The sequence below is a fragment of the Rhinolophus ferrumequinum genome, chromosome 14, assembly GCF_004115265.2.
Source record: "Rhinolophus ferrumequinum isolate MPI-CBG mRhiFer1 chromosome 14, mRhiFer1_v1.p, whole genome shotgun sequence".
NCBI classification, from domain to species: Eukaryota; Metazoa; Chordata; class Mammalia; order Chiroptera; family Rhinolophidae; genus Rhinolophus; species Rhinolophus ferrumequinum.
The window spans coordinates 73177231-73196386 of record NC_046297.1 but is presented as its reverse complement, the minus strand read 5'-3'; the positions used below and the strand labels follow the sequence as shown (position 1 = coordinate 73196386).

At 57.3% G+C, this 19156-nt stretch overlaps 2 protein-coding genes across 7 annotated transcripts; one reads left to right on the top strand and one right to left on the bottom strand.

The window, feature by feature from the left end:
* Positions 1-13: 13 nt before the first annotated feature.
* On the bottom strand, positions 14-19015 carry PPP1R16A (protein phosphatase 1 regulatory subunit 16A). Of its 3 annotated transcripts, XM_033126309.1 has the most exons (11): positions 18881-19014; positions 5027-6065; positions 3848-3918; positions 3623-3768; positions 2428-2531; positions 2236-2360; positions 2025-2150; positions 1868-1943; positions 1660-1789; positions 1363-1528; positions 129-1196 (listed from the first exon to the last, which is right to left on the bottom strand). In XM_033126309.1, exons 2-11 carry the CDS (start codon positions 5283-5285, stop codon positions 822-824), a joined length of 1578 nt encoding a protein of 525 aa, XP_032982200.1. In that variant the 5' UTR covers positions 5286-6065; positions 18881-19014; the 3' UTR covers positions 129-821. The 3 variants fall into 3 exon arrangements, with proteins under 3 accessions (XP_032982201.1, XP_032982200.1, XP_032982202.1); XM_033126310.1 differs by lacking the exon at positions 1868-1943 and having other exon boundaries at positions 14-1196; positions 1363-1524; positions 1660-1836; positions 18881-19015; XM_033126311.1 differs by lacking the exons at positions 5027-6065; positions 18881-19014 and adding an exon at positions 3999-4424.
* Positions 2538-5019, top strand: LOC117033875 (uncharacterized). 4 transcript variants are annotated; one of them, XM_033126339.1, is made up of 3 exons: positions 2538-2742; positions 3286-3472; positions 4422-5019. In XM_033126339.1, the coding sequence occupies exons 1-3, from the start codon at positions 2667-2669 to the stop codon at positions 5008-5010; spliced, it is 852 nt and encodes a 283-aa protein (XP_032982230.1). In that variant the 5' UTR covers positions 2538-2666; the 3' UTR covers positions 5011-5019. The 4 variants fall into 4 exon arrangements, with proteins under 4 accessions (XP_032982230.1, XP_032982229.1, XP_032982228.1 ...); XM_033126338.1 differs by having other exon boundaries at positions 3266-3472; XM_033126337.1 differs by having other exon boundaries at positions 3164-3472.
* Positions 19016-19156: the final 141 nt, after the last annotated feature.

The window sequence follows — 19156 nt, the reverse complement described above, 5'->3', positions numbered from 1 at the left end:
CTCCAACCACTGATGCTTAGGGCCCTGCAGACTTGGGACTGACAGGAGCAGAAGGTGACCTGAACCCATGCCACCCAGGGCTGCTGGCCACGCAAAGCTGCCCACCATGGACAGATGAGCTGGCAGTGCCCTCAGCCCTCCCACTCGAGGCCCCTGTCATCCTGACACATGGTGCCCAGCCAGCTCAGAGCCTGAGTGGCCAACTGCTCGCCCCCTTTGCCAGCCCAGGCAAAAGCTGGCAGCCAGGCCCCAGGATCAGGCTGCATGCCAGAAAGGGGAGACCCACCCCCCCAGGGCGGTTTCTGACACTAGCCTTGTAAAGGCTTCACCCCCTACCTCCAGACCCCCCTTTCCAAACCAGGATCCCTGCTCTGGGATAGACTCCCCCAGTCCTGGTCCCCAAGGAGTGTCCTTCCAAAGCTCCCTGCTCCCCTCAGGAAAGCAAAGAGTTACAGAGGAATCTCCAGGAGGCTGGGCAGGCAGGGGGCGGTGAGCGCCAGACTTCTTGCCCAGTGGCTACGGGCCTCACTGCCACACAGGGGCTGGGCCACCACCAGCGAGCCCCAGAGCGCACCTACAGGCCCCAGACAGGTGCTCACAGGGACGGTGCACCCTGGCCCAGTAACAATAGCTCCCCACCACAGGGATGGTGGCCCAGCTGAGATACACAATGCAGGTGGCAGAAGGGTCCTTTATCAAGTCACAGGATGAAACTTGGTCTGTGCAGCCAGGTGCCCCCCAGGTATGGCTTCTGCCACAGGTCCATTTCTGAGTGGGGAGGCGGGGAGGCCCCTTGCTGGCTGGGCCTGGCAGCGGGACCCTCACATGAGCACACAGCACGGCCTCTTATCTATGGGGGCCTCCTCCGAGGGGGCTGTGAGCTTGAGCAGGGGCGGGTCTCCACCAGCCCTGGGGCTGCACTCGGGCTGGGGTGTCTCAGTGTCCAAAGGCAGGCCAGACTCGGGGGCCTCAGGGCCCTCGGGCACGGGACGTTGCAGCTTAGCAGCAGCTCGCTGGCGCTTGAGCTCTGCCAGAGTGTGGTGGGCCTTGGCCCGGCCCAGGGCATCGGGGGTGGTGCTCTCCAGGGGGCTCAGCTGGTAGGAGACACTGCGGTCCAGCCTCTTGGAGTACAGGTGTCGCCCCGGAGGAGGCCCCACTCGGCCATTGTGCGGCCTGGACACCTCAGGGTCCTCTTCCTGTGAGGTGTGGACCACAGAGGCTATTAGGAGGGCACTCACTGGTCTCCCCTGGCCTTGAGCCCCCCACTGCGGGTAGTCAGTACAAGGGTGACCCATCCAGGGCACTAGCCTGTTCCATGGGCACAGGGTCACATGCTTGCCCCACAGTGAGGGCAGAGCTCACCTCCAGGGGTGGGGGCCTGAGCTCCGCGTCTGTCTGGCGGTCGTCATCCACTTCGGGTGGCTCCGGGCTGGTGGGTGGTGGCTGCTGCCACACAATGGCCTCTTGGGCGTGCTCTTTTCGGTACAGGCTGGTGCGCTGGGTCAGACTCACCCGCCTCACCACCTTCCTGGGGGAGGGCAGGGTGAGGGTGGGGGGAGGACACCACCCGCCCTGTGGACTCTGCCCAGGGCTCCAGCTGGCACTTCGGCCTCTGGCAGAGTAAAGGCCTGGGGGCGGGGCAGGGAGCAGGGCACTCACCCCCGGCTGCCGGCACTGGAAGTGCGGCGGCGAAGCAGAGAGCGCTGGCGACCTTGGGCGCGCAGGAGCGCATCGTGCTTGTGTTTCAGCTCCAGCAGCTTGGCCCGCACCTCCTCGTCCCCGCACAGGTCTGCAGCGAAGTGGGCGGAGGGTCACAGGAGCCCTCCCGCTGGTCCCCTGCACAGGGAGGAGGCAGCCCCCAGCTCACCAAGAGGCGTCTCCTCCATCAGGGACTTCCCGTTGAGGTCTGCCCCATGTGCCACGAGCAGCTCCACCAGGTGTACCTGCGGGCCAGCGAGCCCAGGCTGCTGAAGACTCCGGCTCTGCAGCTGCCCCAGCCCCAGCTGCGCCAGCCCCACACTTACCTGGCCCCAGTAGGCCGCTGCATGCAGTGGCTCCCAGCCGTCGCGGTCCTTGGCACTCAGGCTGGCCCCGTGCTCCAGCAGCAGGGCAGCCGCCTCGCTGAACCCATTGGCAGCAGCGATGTGTAGCTGCAGGCAAACCGCCCAGCCCTGAGTCCCACCATCCCTCCAGCAGCAACCTCCCGCACCTGTGTCCCATCGGCCGCATCCTCACCAGCGTGGCCCCGTGGTCCCCTGGGGCGTCAAGGTCGGCCCCCGACTGCAGCAGACTCTGGAAGTCTTCCAGCATGTGCCGCTCCGGCAAGGCCCGGGCCGCCTCGATGCTGTCCTGCGTGATGCCTGCAGGGCCACAGGCTCAGGCTCCAGCCCCACCCCACCCCCAGCCGGCATGTGGGGTCACACTCACCGCGGTTGGCCATGGCTGTCTCAAGGAAGTCCAGCGTCTGCTCATCCTCACACAGGTCGTAGGGCATGTTCCCATCAGTGTTGACTGCCAAGAGGTCAGCACCACTGCAGGGAGGATGGACGGTGCTGGCCACAGGACCTCTTTCACCTTCTCCCAGGGAGGCCTCCAGCCCCCTCACAGGTCCTCCCTTTGCGGAAGCCCTCAGCCTAGGGCTGCCCTCCAGGACACTGGAGCCGTCAATGAGGAAGCCTGGGTCCCAGCTGACCCTCGGCCCATCTGGTTGCCCCTCAGCCCTGGATCCTGTCTTCAAGCTAGGTAGGTGTCCTGCAGTCTCACCTGTCTCCAGGTTCTCGGCACCCATGTGCCCCCATGAGTGTGCACAGTGGGCCCACCTGCCAGAGGGTGCCGGGAAGCTGGAGGCCTCCGGGAGCAGGTGTGGGAGGAGAGCCTGGGCGCCGAGAGAACCCAGAGCTGAAGGGAGCAGGGCTCCAGTGGGAGGTGAGAGGGGCTCAGAACACAGGGTGGGCGCCCGCTATGAAAGGCGTGGGTGAGGCCTGGGACCGCCTGTGCGTACCCACTGCCTCGGGACCCTGAAAGCCCCACCAATGCCTGCACCACTCCAGACTGCCAGAGCCCCTAACCCACTATCCTACTGAAGGGGTCAGAGTTGAGGGACGCTGGCGGGGGGGCTCCTGGGTTGTGGTGGCGCTGACAACCTTCCCATTCATCGAGGCAGGTGTTCAGCAGTCCTGTCCTGCTTCATCCTCCTTGTTGAAGGCCCCACCTGTGTCCAGGTACCCACTGCCTCCTTGCCAACTCCACTTCCATCACTGACCAGGATGGCATTTCTCTGTACAGACTCTGGGGAGGCCCGGAGGCCGAGGCTGGAGGTCAAGGCCTACCCCCAAGGACTTCCCAAATTCCTAACGGTGCCTGGCAAGAGGACACACCCAAGTGAGCAGCAGAGGATCATTTCCTGCGGTCGCAGGGTCGCAGCACCTGCAACCCCTGCCCAGGCCCTGCGGTCCGTGCCAGGACACAGGCGGTAAGCAAGGGTGAGTGGGATCCTGAGAGGCCAGTGTGGACGAGACGCCTGGCTCTGCAGGGAAAGCCTAACCTTCCTGCCTGGCCTACCGGGCTGCAGCCCCTCCCACACAGGTGTCCACTCTGGCCACCTGCTCCTAGCAGGCCCTACCGGGCAATGAGCAGCTCCACCAGGTGTAGGTGGCCGCAAGTGGCTGCGGCGTGCAGGGGTGTCCAGCACTCACTGTCACGGGCGTTGACCTTGGCCCCAGCCTCCAGGAGCTGCTGCACCATCTCCCGGAAGTCGTCAATGCAGCTCTGCAAACCGGGCAGCCTGAGCACCAGAGCCCCGCAGGGCATCCCACCAGTGCCTCCCCAGCACCCCCACATAACTGACCTGGTGCAGGGCTGTCAGACCATCCTCGTTGGCCAGGTCAGGGCTAACCCCATCCGCAAGGAACTGACGGACTGAAAGAAGGGGAGGTGTGGTCAGGGTGCAGGAGCAGAGGCCCTGCCATTGGCCAGCACTGTCCAGTCACGCCCTGTACCTGAGGTCATCTGGGCTGACTACTATGCTACAGGCAGGGAGCACGGCAGGACGAGGGAGGTGATGGCACAGGTGCAGGAGGGACACCAGGCCAAGGTCTCAGGAGCTGCTTGGCGTCTTCCGGCCCCACTGGGGCACACACAGCGGCTCTCTGCCTCCAGCGCCCAGCAGGACCCACCCTTCCTGAACCATGGCCCTCCACCCCTCAGACCCAGAATGGACCCCTCCTGTGAGAGCAGACCCCCGCTGGGTTCCTGACTGTCCCCACATTGTCCCATGCTCCCCCCAGCCTTCCCCACCTGCAGACCACGGGGCCCCCACACATGCCCCTCTCCCCCACAGGTCTCCTCCCCATGAGCAGAGCCAAGGTCACCTGGGACCTCCTTGGTGGCCTGGGCTTCCCAGACGTGCTCTCTCTCAGCAGGCAGCACGAGGACACGCCCTCCTTCCAACACTTCCCTGTGGCACACCCACCGCACCATCCACTCCCCCTGCCTCCAGGCCCTCCACACCGGAGGCCCCAACCCTCGAGGGGGGCAGGAAGAGCCCTCAAGAGCCTCTGTGGGACAGCATGTACAGTACAGGGCAGAACGGGGAGTCTGCCCAAGGCTCAGGCCTGTCGTCAAACCAGGAGGTTCTCCTGGGGAGGAAGAAGTCTCGGTGGCCAGCCGGGGTGGAGGCCCCGCTCCCACACTCTGATCTGCACAGCTGGGCATCCCTGTGCTGCTTTACAGAGGCTGAGACACAGGCCCCCAGCAGATTGTCCAGCTCCCCTGCACCAGGCGAGAGGCTCCGGGCCCGCCCCGGCCACTGGAGCTGAGCCCCAGGCACTTCAGGCTCGAGGAAACCCCGCCGTGGGCCCCACCTCGGCAGCAGGACCCCTCCCTGCCTGCCGCCCCATCGCTGGGATCCCAAAGCTGAGAGGTTTGGCCAGACCCCAGGACACCAGAAGACAATCTCATGAGGGCTGTGCCAGGGTGACTGACGGGGCTGCTGGTCGTGCCCTGGCCTGAGGTCAGCCACACTCACCTTCCTCCAGGTCATTCCGGGCAGCAGCCTCCAGGAGGGTGACGCTGGGAGGAAAGAGGACCCGCTTCCGGGGCTTGCCCACGGCCGCCTCCGTCCGCAGTCGCTCCCTGTGGCCCTTTCTGCCCTGGGCCTCCTTCTCAGCCTGGGCCCACACCTTCACCTGCTGGGCACGGCGCTTCTGGGCGTGCTTCAGCCGCTCCTGGGTGCTCATCCTGCCCACCACGGGCATCTCTGCCAGCAGCTCCAGGTGCTCGGCCATGGCGGGGGCTGCCTGCTGGGGGCGCTGCTCGGGGCACCAGATGGGGCAGCAAAGGGGCCAGGCTGGCGCTGAGGGGTGGGGCAGCTGACTGGACTGGCACCCTCGGGGGCATCCCCTCCCCAAGGCTCAGAGCACTCTGCCCCTGGCAAGGCTGGGTCAGGAGGCTCCACTCCGTGACCAGGCCCAGGCAGCCCTGAGGGGTGCAGGACCAAGGCAGAAAGGGCAGCGTGGGAGGGCACCTCAGCCTGCCTCCCAGGAGCCTGGCAGCTCACCGGGCAGGGCCTCCCTCCCTCCCTCTTGGGTTCAGGGTGCACAGCCTGTGGGGAGCAGTGTGGGACCCAGCCGCCTCAGTCCCAGCTCTGCAGCTAGTCACCAGATAACAAAGTTGCAGCTTCCTGGCACCTCACCGAAGGGGCCGGGGGGCCAGGCAGTGAGCAGAGGCCCCTGGGAGTCCTGCAAGACCCCTCGCCTTCCGGGCCTCAGGAGCCCGGGTGGGGCCTGGGAGCAGCCATGGCCTGGCCGTCCTTCCCTTCTCCCTTCTCGGTGTGTCTTCCAGGGTCAGTGTATCAGCGCTGAGGAGGAGGTGTGGCCGGAGGGCGGGCTCAGCAGCTGTGAGAGGCCAAGGCAGGGCCTGTGCTTGAGTCCTGGGGTCCCAGACCTGGAGTCCGGGGATGAGGCTCTGAGCAGCCGGGCACCAAGCGCAGTGAGTCTGGAACGGTCTTCAGGAGAGTGGCCCCTTTGGAGGAGCCTTGGGCGGGCGATCAGGTGGCTCCCACTGGCCTGAGGAGGAAGAGGAAGCACATTAAGGCCGGCTCGGGCGGGGCAGGCTGGACTCCGGGCGGCTGGCTGGCAGGTGAGGCCCAGCCCATGCCCACATCGAGCACTGCTGGGCAGCTGAGCGACAGCAGGTGGGGCTCCTGGAGGCTGCCCCTCCAGGGCCAGGCGGTGGCCTCTGGGAGTCGTTCTGTGCACCTTCTCCAGACTCCTGGCTCTGGCCTGGTCCCCAGGGCTACGTGACCTGTCTGCCCCAGGCTGGGCCAGGTAAAGGCACCTTCTCCTCGGGCTTTCCCAGAACGGCCCCAAGGGCACGCCCTGCCTCCAACCCCAACAATTCACAGCCCAGCCTCTGGGCCTCTTCCTTGCCAGGCTCCCTAGCCAGTCTAGTCAATGCCGTGCCATCCTGGGCTGCAATAGATCATGTGGACACAGGCCCAAGTGGCCCGTCTGGCTTGGATTTGCTACGACTGTCCTGCCCAGGACCCGATGGGGTCATTGGTGTGGTCACGGGGCCCGGGCCGTGCTCCATCCAGAAGGTGCTGAGCACAACTGCACAGGACCCCATTCTCACACTCAGTGACCCCACTTTCCTCTAGACACACCTGTACTCAGGGCTCAGGGAGTGCCCCCGTCTTTCTGGAAGGGAACTGTCCGGGCCACATCAAGTCCCTCCCATCTCCTCTGAAAGCCAGGCCTTGGAGGCTTCCTGGGGACGGGACTGGGGAGCAGCAAGGCCCAGGAGAGAGCTCTCCAGGTAGCACCCCTTCTCTGGGCAGCCTGTCCCCAGCCGGCCACCTCTGCAGACTGCTGGGGTCAGGGCAGACACAAGCTGTCCAGACTCCCTGCCCGGGCCCCACGTCCTGCCTTTGCCCTTTGGGACACGGCTGCCCCGCACCGAGACAGGCTGGGGTCCAGGTCCTGCAGGTGCCCTGGGGCATGGAGAGCTCTGAGCCATCTGCTCGGCTCTCCTTCCCTGCTGGCTGCTCACAGCCCCCCTCGGGCCCTCACCAGAGACCTGGATCACACACGCGCACACACACATGCACACAGGAGGCTGCAAGATGGGACCTTCACCTCTGTGATCAGTCCCTGGGCTCACCAGGGAAGCCAACCCGAACAGCTCACCCTAGGAGATGAGGAGCGAGGAGCATGGCAGGCCGCCCTCCTGTGGGAAAGCACTCACAGAGAAGACTACCCCCACCCTGTCCACAACGAAGGAGCCCTCCATGGGCCAAGGCTTCCCAGAAATGGGCTCCCAGGATCTTGGGGACTCGTTTCACTTCTACAAGATGGGCGCCGACATCAGAGCCATGGCCTGGTTTTAAGTTTAGCGAGATTTAGGAGATGTCAATTACCCCATCACTTTACCCAAAAAAAGTGTCTGATGCCCATGTCCTACAAAAAACAACCTAGAATAGCAACTAACTAGTTTTTCAAATTGAACACATGCTGCCTTGGGATTCTCTTTTTTGAAGGCCATCTGTGAAACTGCATCCCAGAACAGGACCCGGAGAGCCTCCCTCCCCGTCCAGGCTGCAAAGGGGGAAAGGGCACGGCTGGGGCTGACACCTGGCCCTGCTGGCACCCGGCACTGTGGTAGCACACACAGGGGACGCAGGGCTCCTGGTCTGGGCTGTGGCAGCTCACACGGGTCCTGAGCCCCCCAACTGTGGTGCGACACTGTGATGAAGCCGCAGACCCTCTCTGGGCCCCTTTGGCAGCACTTCTTGCTGGAAGCCACCTGAAGGTGGTCTCCATGTGACCTTGGGCAGCCCAACTGCCTCTGAGAGAAAGGAGGTGACCGTGGGGAGGGCCAGGCCCCACTGCAGTGGGCACCCCACCCCAGCACTGTCTTCACTGAGGGGCATCTCACTGAGCCCCACGCAGCCTCTTCCTCCCAGCCAGTTAGGAACAGTGCACTGGAGCTGAAGGAGTCGCCCCTCAGCTGAGCCAGGAAGGCCAGGCCAGCTCGTGGAGTCCCACCGATGGCCACCACACCACCCCAGGCCGAGGGGGGCTAAGCAGGGCAGTTCCTGCCTCCATCCACAAATCCATCCCCACATAAGGCTCCCTGGAATGTCAGACAGGTAATCTGTGCGATTTCTTCCAGTTCTCAGCTCTGCCCGGCAAACTGCCTGGGAGTGTGGGACCGAGGTGGGAGGGGCCCCCTGAGAGGACAGTGATCACTGAAACCGTCCTCTTGGCCTGTACCACTGGGCTGTCCCCAAGACTGTGCCGAGAGGACCAATGGACACCTGGCCTTCGGGATGGGAGGCCCAGTGTGGACAGGTCCACGCTGGCCTGAGTGTCTCAGCAGCCCCCTGCATACCCACTGCCACAGCAGTCTTCGTGCAGGCCCTTTCCACCTGGGGAAACTGAGGCTCTGCCTAATACAGAGTGCCATGCTGCCTCTCATGCCCACGGCACAGCGTCTGTGAGAATTAGAGCCCATGCAACAGGAGCCAGAGCCTGTGAGAGGCAGAAGTGTCACCTTACTCCCAGAGACGGGAGCAAGAGGAAGTGAAAGGGGTGGGGAGGCGCCCACCCACCTTCCTCGGGCTCGTGGGACTTCACACACGGTTCACTTGTTGGAGAGGGTTCCTGTAACTTGTGATCAAAAGAGCTGGTTTTCTTTGTAGCATTGTCTGTAATAGTGAAAAACAGGAACCTCGCTGGATGCCTTTCACTCTAGAAAAGTTGAGTGTGTATAGGCATTCTGGAGAAAAACAGAGAGAAGTGTAGGTGGCGCCCACGTTCCCTGCAATCCTGGCTAAACGCAGGGTACTGGGACACCTGCAAGCAGAGGGTGAGCCACCCCTAGCACCTCTCCCACCCTGGCTGGGCTCAGCTTGGAAGACTGTGTCTCCACTCTTCCCGCAAACATCCCCACCCCTGCAGGCACATGCCTCACAGCGGCTTCCAGGGCGGGCAAAGGCCAGATGCCAAGGGCACTGTGTTCTACTGGAGGACACTCCCTGTCCATGGGGGGGGCCCTCGGTCAGTGTTTGTGAGGGGCCGAGGGGCAGGCCAGGCACAGAACACCTCAGGCCCGAGGTGCCCTGTGACTCTCGCCGCCCAGAGAAGGGGCCAGATGTCCAGAGACCCTGAAACATGCCAAGTGCAGCATCAGGCCACGAAGAGGTAGCCTGACCCCGACCCGGAAAGGCAGTACATGCCTCACGACAGGCCAACCAATGTGCATGCTCTGGGCACATGACAAGTTCTCCTCGCTCCCCTCCTCTACCAGGCTCTGCTCTGGAGGTGGAGACGGGACAGGCCCTGCCTTAGGCAAAAGAGCAGGATGTGCATCAGTGAGTCAGGTGAGGGCCCCTGGGGGCGGCTCTGCACCCAGACCCAGAGAGGGGAGGAAGCTGCCCAGCTGCAAGCCAGGGCAGCCCCACTGGCAAGTTCCAGGAACAGTCTAGGGGCTGGCGGCATGGCCGAGGGGGCTGAGGAAGTGTGAGCGGCAAGGACAGAGAGGTGGTTACGCAGGTGGCTCCTCGCACGGGCGTGCAGACACTGGGTAAGCAGATCTGGGGTGCTGCCGTGGGCACCCTCTCCACTGATGGCTGGTGACTGCAGAGCAGACATCCCAAGGGTGCACGCACCTGCCCTTCGCAGGCCTTCTGTAGACGGTTCTAGAAGCTATTCCACAGCACTACCACCAGGCCCCTGGCTGCCGCACCTTGATGACAAAACACTGGGATGACCGACTACATAAACTACTGTGGGTCTCTGAGGATGCTGCCTGCGGACTCCCATGGAAAGGCTACTGAGAATCGCAGGGGACAGAGAATCTGTACACAGAATCTGTACGATATGCTACCTTTTATGGAAAAGAAGGAGTAAAGCAAGAATATGCATTTATAGCTATATAAGGAACATGAGAAACACCAGAAAGATACAGGAGAAATGACACAGTGGTCCCAGGACAGCTGGAGGGGCAGGTAGGCAGGGGGCACACGCTGGTCATTTCTGTTGGCTTGTGAGCCACGAGAAGGTAAACTCTTCCAAACGACTTGAAGCACTGTCTTGGGAGGGCATATGTGCACACCTGTGGGTATCAGGTCGGCCTGGGAAGGCAGGGCCATAGCACTCCCTGGAGTGTCTTCTGTCTCTGGACAAGCAGTTGGCCTCTGCCCAACAGGCTGTGGGAGCCAGAGGCTTTCAGACAAATGAGTGATGTGATCAGATCTGGGGCGGTGATGGGGACCTCACTGGAGCAGCGCTGAGACCTGCACACCCACCCAGCAGGGAATGGACGGGAGAGGACGAGAGCACCCAGGTCGGGGTAGACAGGCACTCGATGCAAGGAAGGGACAGTGAGGGGCAGGCGTTAGAAGGGCCCTGAGACGTGGGACCCACAGTGTCCAGGGTGCTCCAGGGCCAGAAGGCCAGGGGAGAGCAGTCAGCAGAGGTGAGAGACGAAGACCAGAGTGGCCACTGCAGGGAACGAGCAAGGGCCGCACAGGGCCAAAGGGGGCACGACTGCTGGAACGGGCTGCAGGGGCCCCAGCTCTGTCCTCACACCAAAATCCACTCACATGTCACAGACACAGCTGTAAGGAAAACTAAAACTGCAAAGGATAAAAAGGACAGGAAGGAAGTCCGTGCGATCCTAGCAAAGGGAAAAGCCTTTCTAAGCTGGACCGAAACCCAAAGCTGAAAAGAAAACTGCTAAATCCGATTACACAACATTTTCCAAATGTCTGTAAGAGCGCTGTAAGAACAAAACAAAACCTACAAGGTCAGAGACAGATGGTCGACTGGGCAAAAACATGTACAATAAACATGACAAAGGGGTCCTCAGGTCAATCATGACGAGCAAAGGACAAGACAACTCACAGGACAAAGGACAGATCCCATGGAAAACATGCAGACGGACGCTGGATTCCCTAATAATTAACAAATGCAGATTAGAAGCAGGACACACCTGGACATGAGCTGGGCAGCACATGTGGCTGGACCACAGACACCCTGGGTGCCAGCCCCTAAGGGTGGCCCTCAGGCCTCGACTGAAATGTACCAGCCTCAGACCCAACACTATTTCAAGATACCACACAGCAGGTACACCTACCTGCACAGGTGATCCTTCTCAAAAGAACAACAAACCTGTTTGTCTTTAAAAAAAAAAAGAAAGAAAGAAAGAAAGAAGGGATTAGAAGATTGACTCAGCAAAGCCCACATGGAGGGAGGGACCCACAGTAGGCAAGGATGTGATGGGGGGCCCTACCCCCGAGAACCCTGATTGAGATGTAAAGAGGTAAGACGGGCGTCAGAGAAGCAGCACTGAGCTGTGGCTTCCGACCCGCTCTCCACACCCACTCCCTGGGAGGCAGTCGCACCCTCCCACGCTGGGCATCGCCCCCATCACTGTGTCAGGTCTGAATTCCTGGTGGTCTCTGTTCTCGTGGACCATCCTGCAACTCCCTGCCCCAGTCTCGACCTCGTCCTCCTGCCAATGACCTCGTCCTCTGCCCCAGTTACACTCTGGACCCTGTCACCACCAGTATTTCTCCCCCCGCTCCGCCCCCCACCCAGGCGTTTCAATTCAACACCCGGTTCTCACAGGACCCTTGGCTGTGTGGTCACACAAATCTACACGTGTGATAAGACTACACAGAAGTACACACACACAGTCGTGCACAGCCACAGTGCATGTAAAGCTGGTGACACTTGTCAAGGTCAACGGAGTGTATCGGCGTCAGTGTCCTGGGTGAGTCTGCACTGCAGTCATGTGCCTTCGGGGGCTGGCACGTGAGCAGGGGTCTCTCCCAACTATTCTTATAGCTGCTTGTGAATCTGCAATGATCTCAAAATAAAGTTTAAAAATAGAAAGAGTGAAAAAGCAAGTCACAGAGTAGGAATTAATATTGGCAATACGCAGCCAACATGTGATATAAAAAGAACTACTAAAAAACAAATTGAAAACCCCACCAAATAGGAAAATGGGCCAAAGGCTCTGACAGCCACTTCCCATCATTAAATCACAAAAGGTGCCCAGGCCATTAGTCACCAGGGACACACCAGGACACACCCACCTGAATGGAGACCGAGTGAGGGAAGGCAGAGCCTGTGACCCCATTGGCCACCCCACTACAGGCTGGGGTCCTACACTGAATCTATTCTGGGGGCCATCGCTGTAAAGGACATTCCTAAGACAGCTATGAACTAAAGTGCCCTAGCTGTCCAGCTCCCTGAGGCTTCTTGCTGCACCAGGTGAAAGCAGCAGGAAATGCATTCTCAGAGATTAGGGGTACGAATGGCCTTCCCAGCTGGTCTGGCAGTAGGGAACCACCAGGACTCCGCAGCAGAATGGGGGTCAGCTGTCACATGACCCTTGCTTGCTTGGCATAGTCAGAATGCACTTTCAGAGACAAGCCCTGGGAGACTGCAAGGACTAGTAAACCAGTGCAGGGTCCAGCGCGGGGGCTGTCTGGCCACTCCCCTGCCACACAGCCCCGTCCCCAACCCCACTGAGCCACTCCTTGTGCCCTGGATTCTGGTGACTCTCACTGCTCCAGCCACTGGCTGGAAACATTCACCTGCCATTCTAGGCTCTCAGTATCTCAAAGCCAACACAGGATGGGGCTGGAAAACCTGGAAGGACCTCTCCCCAGAAATCAGGGGGCCCAGGAAGAGATCAAATGGAAATTACAACACACTGTGAACTGAACGAAAATGTAAACATATTAAAATATGTGAGATGCAGTTAAAGTAGTGCTTTGAAGGCAATTTCTACCTTTGAAAACTGAAGTAAGAAAAAGGCCAAATCAACAGCCAAAGCTTCCAACTTAAGAAAATAGAAAAAGAGGAGAAAATTAAACTGAAAGTAAAAAAGCATATATATTAATAAAAGAAGAAAATAATGAAAAAGAAAATAGACAAATAGAGAAAAATCTTGAAACTGAAAGTTCTTCTTTTGAAAATACTGATAAAACTTAAACTCTCACTAAACTGATCAAGAAAAAAGACAAAAATTACCAATATCACGAATGAAAAAGGGGACATCACCACTGATCCTACACATCCTTTAATGGATAAAAACAGGAATGCTCTGAATGATTTAGCACAATACATTCAACAAATTAGGTCAAAGATCAACAAACTACAGCCACGGACCAAATCTTTCCCACCATATGTTTGTGTAAATAAAGTTTTATTAAGACACAGCCGTGCTCATTTGGTTATGTATTGTCTATGGCTGTTTTGTACTGCAATAATAGCGTTGAGAAGTTGCAACAGAGACCATATGGCCCGAAAAGCATAAAATATTTACCATTTAGCCCTTTATAGAAAAAGATTGCCATGTTTGACTTAGACAAATGGGCAAATAATCTGAGTGAAACAAATTATCAAAATGAGCTCAAGAAGAAACAGAAAACCTAAATAGCCCTACATCTATGAAAGAAATTAAATTTACAGTTAAAAACTTTCCCACAAAGAAACTCCAGGCCAAGAAGGCTTCATTGGTAAGTTATATCAAACATTTAAAGAAATCATACCAAATCTACAAAACCCTTTCTGAAAATAGAAGAGGAAGAAACACATCCCAACTCATTTTATGAAGCCAGTATTATCCTGACCCCAAAACAAAAGACATGACAAATTAAGAATACTGTAGACCAATTTCTTCAAGAATACTTGCAAAAATCCTTTAAAAAATAAATTTAAAAAAAAAAATATCCCACAGAAACAAAAAACTTAGAAAATGAGGACTAGAAGGAAAACTCCTCAACCTGATAAAGGACATCTCCCCAAACCCTACAGCTAAATCGTGACTACCGGGGAAAAACAAGTATTTACCCTGGAAAGGCACCAAGGAAAAGGCATGAGTTCTCACTGCTCCTATTTAGCGCTGTACTAGAGGTCCTAGCCAGTGCACTAAGGCAAGAAATAAACAGCACACAGATTGGAGAGGAAGCCATAAAACTCCTCAAATGCAGAAGGTATGGAGAAAATCCTTAGGAATCTACAGTAGGGCTAATGAAATAAATAAGTACATTTAGCAAGTGTATAGGATACAAGGACAATATGTCAAAATCAACTGTATGTCTCTGTGTTTGCAAAATGCAACACGTTAAATGCCATTTAACACAAATCTAATCTTGAAAAGCATGGACTACTTGGACACCCCTAAATAATCCCCTTCCCCTTGAGTTGGACTTATTCACTCACTCATAACAAATAGCAAAACACGGAAAAGGGGTGGTGCGTAACCTCAGAGGTCCGGTCATCAAAGGCAAGGCAGCCTCTTGCTGTGCTCTCTTGGACAGCTGGCGCTGGAGGAAGGTCGCTGCCGGGCTGAGGCTGGTCAGCCGTCTACAGAAGGGCCACTCCGTAAGTCGACGGTCCAGCCCCAGTCCAGCCCTCAGATATGCAGTCCTGCTGACCACCCTCACTGGAACCACAGGCTCAGTACAACCAGAACCACACAGCTCCAGCAGCAACTGTGACATAATAACTGTTTACCATTGTAAGCCACTCCATTTTAGGGCAATCTGTTATAAAGGAGTAAATAATTAAAAAAGAGACCTAAATAAATGGAGAAATACATATACCACATTCTATAGTCTTAAAATGTCAGTTCTTCTCAAGTAGAGCTTAGCTTCAATACAATCCCAATCAAAATCCCGGTAAGCCTTTTTGTGGAAATTGACAAGCTAACTCTAAAATTTATATAGAACTGCATAATATCTTGAAGAGTCCAAATGATTTGAAAAAGAGAAACCAAGTTAGAGAATTTACAGTACTTGATCTTGAGACTTATCGTACAGTTACAGTGCAAAATCTGTGTGATGTTAGCATACGGTCGATGACTACTTAAAGTAGAGTCCAGAAAGACACCCCCACATGTACTGTCAATTGATTTTCAACAAGGGTGTTGAGTTGAAACAATGGGGAGAGGGTGATCTCCACAGGTGGCTCTGGGATGACTGGATGTCCACATGAAAACAATGATCCTTGACCTATACTCACACCACACAAGAAAGCACAAACCATAACGGACTTTGTCACAACCAAAACATCTGCTACTGAAGACAGTGGTGCAGATTCCGAGCCCAGCCACAGCCTGAGCGCACACATACCACAAGGAACTCTTAAAACTTCCTAGACAAAAAAAACATTTTTCTAAGGGTAAAAGATTTGAACAGACACTTCACAGAGAAGATATACAAATGGCCAATAAAATAAGCTCATGAAAAGATGCTTCACGCCATCCGTTTGGAAAATGCAAATTAAAACCATGGTAAGCCACACCACACACATGAGAAAATGGTTGAACTTGAAAAAGATGACAATACTGAGTTAAAGAGAATATGGAACCGGGCATGTAAAATGAACGCGAAGGCATTTTGGCAAATCGTTTGGCACTTTCTAGTGAAGTCAAGCACACACTTCATCGTTTCTATCATTGCAAGAAATAAAGGCAAGAGAAACAAAGCATATGTCCACACAAAGACGTTTGTGTATGAATGTTTACAGCAGCCTTACTTATAACAGCCAAAAATGGGAAAGAACTGAAGGGTCCACCGACGGGTGTGTGCATCGATTAAATGGTGGGATACCCACACAACACAACACCGAACCATTTGGCAAATAAGAGAACCACTGAACAAGGCAACCATATCAATTTCCAAAACACTCTGTCACGTGAAAGAAGTCAGACACAAAAGTGTTCATTCGGGGAGGCCGGTCAGCTCAGTTGGTTAGAGCACGGTGCTCTTAACAACAAGGTTGCCAGTTCAATGCCCACATGGGCCACTGTGAGCTGCGCCCTCCACAACTAGACTGAAACAACTACTTGACTTGGAGCTGATGGGTCCTGGAAAAACACACTTAAAAAAAAAAAGTGTTCATTCTTAGGATTCATTCATGTGAAATTCTAAAAGAGTCACTGAATCTACAGAAACAGAAAGCAGTGCCTGCTGGGGCCGGGTGGAGGGAGGACGGACCGACCACGAGGCAATGAGGAAGCTTCTGGGGGTGACCGGAAGGTTCTACATCAGGATTCTGGTGTTTACCAGGGTGTACACATCTAGCAGAACCCACCCAACTATACACTTAAAACAAGTACATTTTATTATATGTAAATTATACCTCAAATAAGTTTGCTGTAAAACAGTAACAGTATATAATTCCAAAGTCTTGCCCTAGCTTCTAATACCCTGCATGGTCCGAGCCTGTGTCTCCTGGCCCTCCCATCCATGTCCCACCCAGCACTCACTCCCTGGCCCGCAGAAGTCATTCCAGGTCCAGCAGGGGCAGAAGCTGAGGAGATCGGTCAAGTTTCTTACCTCTTCGGCCTCAGTTTCCTCATCTACAAATGGAATGATAACAGTACCTTCCCTAAACGGGTCTTAGAGGATTTGAAGAGTTAGACATGCAGCATTTTCAGTGTCTAGCACAGGGGTTAGCGAACTACGGCCTGCCACCCGTTTTTATGTGGCCCATGAGTGAAGAATGGCTTCTACACGTTTTAATTGTCAGGAAAAACCAAAAAAGAATATTTTGTGGCACATGAAAATGACATGAGATTGAAATTTCGGGGTCTATATGTTTACTATGTGGCCCTTCACAGACCGCGTGTGACCCCTGCTCCATCAGGGTTGTGCGACGCTGTCCTCAGCACGGCTCCTGCTTGGCACTGGCCGTTTCTTCTGTTGGGAAAGTTCTCCCACCAGATCTTAGGATCGCTCTCCCCTCTTTGTAACTCAGATCATAATTTGAGTGTTACCTCCTCAGAGGTCTTCTGTGGTTACCGTCACCCTCTATCTCCCCACCCTCTCTCATGTTTGACACCGAGGTGGGCGTCTGTAGAACTAAGCTTTCCTGCACCTCTTCGCCCTCCTTTCTCAGCCTGCTGTGCTGGCAAGGCCTTGCCCAAGGCCAGAGCCTGGAAAGGGTAGGGGTAGTTTCGCTCTCCCTTCCACCACCATGCAGGGGTTCAGTATGGTGGTGCGTGGTGTCACGCCTGCAAAGGTGGTCGGGACAGAGTTTGGGGGGCTACTCTGCAAAGACAGGAACATGTTATCCTCACATCTGTGGGGAAGGATTTCATGGAGGAGATACGAGAATCAGATTTGCATTTCAGGTCACTCACTCGCTCACGTGAGGAAGATGAAGGCAATGGGCTGGCAAGAGCCAAGAAGACAGCCAGGGGCAGCTGCTGCCACCAGGCTTTTTGGCTGAAGGATGGGTAGGAATGGCCCGGATCAGGGACATTTAGAAGGAAGTTTTGGGAGAACCTGGAGGTGAGGGAAAAGTTTGGAAGTGCCACCCAGATGTCTTGCTCTGGCTAACGGGTGGACTCTGGCAGAGGCACCAGGGCGGGCACTCTTGGGGCAGACACAATATGCTGGGTCACCAAGGGTTCACCCAAGACTCAGATTCCCAAACTGCATGCAGTGGGACCAGGGGTTCAGAAATCCCTCACAGACCCCAACGTTGAGCCCACAGGTAACCTCTTTCCTAGGTGCTGGCCAGCTCAGGCATGCCCCAAGCAGGTGAGGGAGAGGCCAGGACTGGCCAGGACCGGCCAGGGGAAGGGGCTCCAGCCAACAGGGAGGAAATCCAGCCTGGGCATCAGGAGGGAGGCCGGGACCTGCTCATGCTTCCTCGCCCGCCTCTGAGAGGAGCTCAGGTCGGGGAGGGGGGCAGCTGGCCACTCAGAGCCACACGCACCCATCACAAGGAAGAACACAGGGCTGGCCAATGTGCAGGCTCCTTCAGGCAGCTACCAGCCCTTCAGGAAACGCGGCCCCAGGTGGGGGCTCTCTCGGTGCCCCTGAAGTGGACGAGGCAGCAAGGTCAGGAGCACCAGACCTCTTCACATGTCCCACAGGGAAACCCCAGTCCTGCCGGGGGGCGCCTGGCGGTCCGGATGCCCAGGAAGGCTCACTGCTAGGCCAAGGCAGAGATGGGAGCAGTGTGGTGCCTCTACAGCCACCTCCACCCCCGAGTTAAGGGTCCAGGAAGAAAAGGCAGGCCCAGAGCTTTGGGGAGGGCCAGCCTCTCTCTGGAGTGAGTCCACACACGCCTCCCCTCTCTGCAGCCATGGAAATTAATCCCTTGGTCACCTCGGCCTCTGACAGCCTCAGGGCAGCGAGGGGCCCAACCCACTCACGGAGCACCTCCCACACAGCACGGGGCCTGAGTACTTCTCCTCCTGACCCCATCTGTGAGGTGGGGCCCGGGATCCCCACTGCAGGTGAGGTCACCTGAACCGACGCAAAGCTAAGGAGCTTGTCCCAGACAGGTTCGGTTTCTCCGCTGGCCCACCTCCAAAGCCCACACAAAGCCCGTGCGAGTCACTTCCCTGTGGGCCTTCATTTCCCCGCTGAAATGGAGAGCATTCTAGAGCTGCCGGCCCGACCAACAGGCTGCAAGAATGCAAACCGTTCCACATACAGGTAAACCACGAGAAGCCCTTCCGGTGGCCTTCACGGGCTGTCACTGCCAGAAGCCGTTCTCCACCCTTCGCACCTACTGCCCTGGGCCTCATCCACCGCGTCCGAGCGGGGCCTGGAGAGACTGCTGCCCTGGCCTCTCCGCGCTGGCCAGGTGTTTCCTGAGGACGCCCCATCTGGGCTTTCCTCCTCCCCGTCTCAATCTGGTCTTCCCCCCTTTTCCTTTCTCTAAGCTCAGCCTCCCCTCAGGCCTCGTCTCTCCCCCGGGGCCCGGCTCCTCTCCCCCCTGGGGCCCAGCCTCCTCTCCCCCGGGGCCCGGCCTCCTTTCTCCTCCCCGGAGCCCGGCCTCCTCGCTCCCCCGGACCCGTCCTTCTCTCCCGCCACAGGCCCCGGAAGTCTGAGCCTCACCTTCCGCCTCGCGCAGTCGATCGGATCCGGTCCACCGGTCAGTCAGCCCCGCGCTCCTGCGGGCGCCGCAGGGGCGGGCCCCGCGCCCGGCCGTCGCCATGGCAACGCTACACTTCCGGCCCGCGCGGCCCAGAACCGGAAGCCGAGGCGCCCCGTGGGAGCTGGGGGCGGGGCCTGCCCGGAGCAACTAGTGGGTCTCTGCGGACCGTGCCCTGTGAGCCTCTCTCTGGCAGGGGCATCCTTGGCGTGGATGGGGTCCGGGTGGGGCGGGAAGGG

Bases quoted from the DNA above. Each gene is read 5' to 3' on its own strand.
- LOC117033875 (XM_033126337.1), top strand. From the start codon at position 2,543: ATGGACGGTGCTGGCCACAGGACCTCTTTCACCTTCTCCCAGGGAGGC. The intron at 2,743-3,163 runs GTAGGTGTCCTG...TCATCGAGGCAG, and splicing joins GGATCCTGTCTTCAAGCTAG to GTGTTCAGCAGTCCTGTCCT. The intron at 3,473-4,421 runs GTAAGCAAGGGT...CTCTCTCAGCAG, and splicing joins TCCGTGCCAGGACACAGGCG to GCAGCACGAGGACACGCCCT.
- PPP1R16A (XM_033126309.1), bottom strand. From the start codon at position 5,285: ATGGCCGAGCACCTGGAGCTGCTGGCAGAGATGCCCGTGGTGGGCAGG. The intron at 3,919-5,026 runs GTGAGTGTGGCT...CCCTTCTTTCAG, and splicing joins CCGGAATGACCTGGAGGAAG to TCCGTCAGTTCCTTGCGGAT. The intron at 1,197-1,362 runs GTGAGCTCTGCC...CACACCTCACAG, and splicing joins TCAGGCCCCCACCCCTGGAG to GAAGAGGACCCTGAGGTGTC.